Genomic DNA, 2,070 nt, shown 5'->3' with positions numbered 1-2,070 from the left:
AAAAAAAAAAAAAAAAAAAAAAAAAAAAAAAAAAAAAAAGAATCTGCAAACAATAGGTTTGATGATAGCAGCAAACCCTATGAGAAAAGCAGGAACTTAGCCAAACCATCTTTGTTGTAAGCATTTTAAATACATCAACTCACTTAATTTTCCCCATAACTGGAAGAGGTAAATTATTCTGTTAGATGATTAAACCTAAGCATTTATCTTAAGGAACTTAAGTATATGCATGCATGCATGTATGTATGTATGTATGTATGTATGTATGTATGTCCTCTCTTACCCAACTTTTTCTTTTCTTTTCTTTTTGGGGGAAGAATGAGGGAATGGAACATAGGTCGTCTCTGACTCACAACCCCAGACTCCCCCTGCCTTTTTTTTTCTTTCTAATTTTAAAGTTTTAAGCCAGACATAGTGGCACATGCCTTTAATCCCAGCACTGGAGAGGCAGAGGCTGGTGGATCTCTGTGAGTTCCAGGCCAACCAGGACTACATATTCAGACCCTATTTAACACACACACACACACACACACACAACATCTGTGCACATATGTGCAGGTGCCAACCAACGGAGGCCAGAGGTGCCAGCTCCCTCTGGAACTGGCAGTTGAGAGCAGCCTGAGGTGGGTACTGGGAACAGAACTCTGAGATCTCTCTTGTCCCTTCCTTCTTTCCTTCCTTCCTATTATTTGTTTCCTTTCCTGAGGCTGCTTGCCTTGTGTATCTGCCTCTCTGTGCTGTACAAACAAAGCCAAGGGGGTGCCCAAAGCTGTTCATCAGGCGGGCATCCTCTTCCAGGTCAGACACGTGAATGTGGCTTGGGTGGTTACAGCTTTCTCTCGGCTTGGATAAAACTCGGTTATGACAGTTAAATGGTGGATCCCCTGAAGAGCTCATTGCAATAACTGGAGCTGAGGAGGAGCGGGCCTTACCTCAAGTGCCGATTCAGTTCTTCCACGTAATTTTTCTGATCAAGGACATCGGTAATTCTTTCATGCCTTGTGAAAAAGAGTACACAAAAATAAGGACTTCTTGAACTCATGTCAAACCATTTGTAACGGTCCCCCAACTTTCTTGTAGAAACCAAGAGGCAGTCAGAGCTACATATGGAATAAACAGAAAACAGGGCTGGACTGAGCTAGCAGCAGGGCTTGAGGACGGGCTGCCCTGACAACAGGGGCCCTGCAGAGACGGCCCCAATCCCCAGACTGCCTGCTGCAGGGAGGACAGAAAGCTTTGTGCATGGTGAACACACCTGCCTGCCGCATGCAATGGTTCTGGAAGTGGCTGATGACACAGCCCTACTACACAGAAAGAACGGGATACACTTAAGGAAACAAAGACTTTTCAGAATACAGTAGAGCAATCTACAGGCCAGAGACATTTGAATAAAAAAGTCATCTCCATTTGACAGTCAAGCCTTTCTCTCTGATTAACTGATTCCTTTTTTTAAAATTCCAATCATTTAAAAATGTTTGTGTTATTCTGGTGGTGATGGCGCATGCCTTTGATCCCAGCACTCGGGAGGCAGAGGCAGACAGATCTCTGTGAGTACGCGGCCAGCCTGATCTACAGAGTGAGTTCCAGGACAGTTAGGACTGTTACACAAAGAAACCCTGCCTCAAAAAAGCAAAAAGTATGTGTTTTCCTGTTTGTCAGTGTATGCACCATATGCAAGTATCTGTGGACGTCAGAAGAGAATGTCAGATCTCCTAGGACTAGAGCTCCAAGTAGCTGTGAGTCACCTGATGAGGGTGCTCTATAAGAGCAACGAGTGTTCTTAGTCACTGAGCCGTCTCTCCAGCCCTTCCTTTCTTTAAATAACATAAGTGTGTGTGTGTGTTCGTGTGTGTGTAGGTCAGTGGACAACTTGTCAATTTGCTCACTATGTGGGTCCCAGGGATTGGACCTAGGTTGTGAGGGATGGCAGCAGGCACCTTTACCCACTGAGCCGTCTCACTGCCCTTCTGTGACCTCTTTAAACATACACTGACATATGTAGTTACCATTTCATGCCATTCAAACATTACTGGGTCTGTTTCTCAGTTGCGATTGTTTTTTTTTTTTTTT

At 44.3% G+C, this 2,070-nt stretch overlaps 1 protein-coding gene across 2 annotated transcripts in view; it reads right to left on the bottom strand.

The window, feature by feature from the left end:
* Window positions 1-2,070, bottom strand: part of Rufy1 (RUN and FYVE domain containing 1) — a 46,628-nt gene that overhangs the window by 27,427 nt on the left and 17,131 nt on the right. For both annotated transcript variants that reach the window (XM_005350147.3, XM_026780644.1), the window contains exon 7: window positions 933-998. In XM_005350147.3, coding sequence (XP_005350204.1) covers window positions 933-998 — 66 coding nt within the window. The remainder of the gene's footprint in view (window positions 1-932; window positions 999-2,070) is intronic.

Source organism: Microtus ochrogaster, chromosome 7, assembly GCF_000317375.1.
Source record: "Microtus ochrogaster isolate Prairie Vole_2 chromosome 7, MicOch1.0, whole genome shotgun sequence".
In the NCBI taxonomy this organism is placed as follows: domain Eukaryota; kingdom Metazoa; phylum Chordata; class Mammalia; order Rodentia; family Cricetidae; genus Microtus; species Microtus ochrogaster.
Note: the sequence above shows the minus strand (reverse complement) of the source record. Positions and strands in the feature narration are given on the sequence as shown.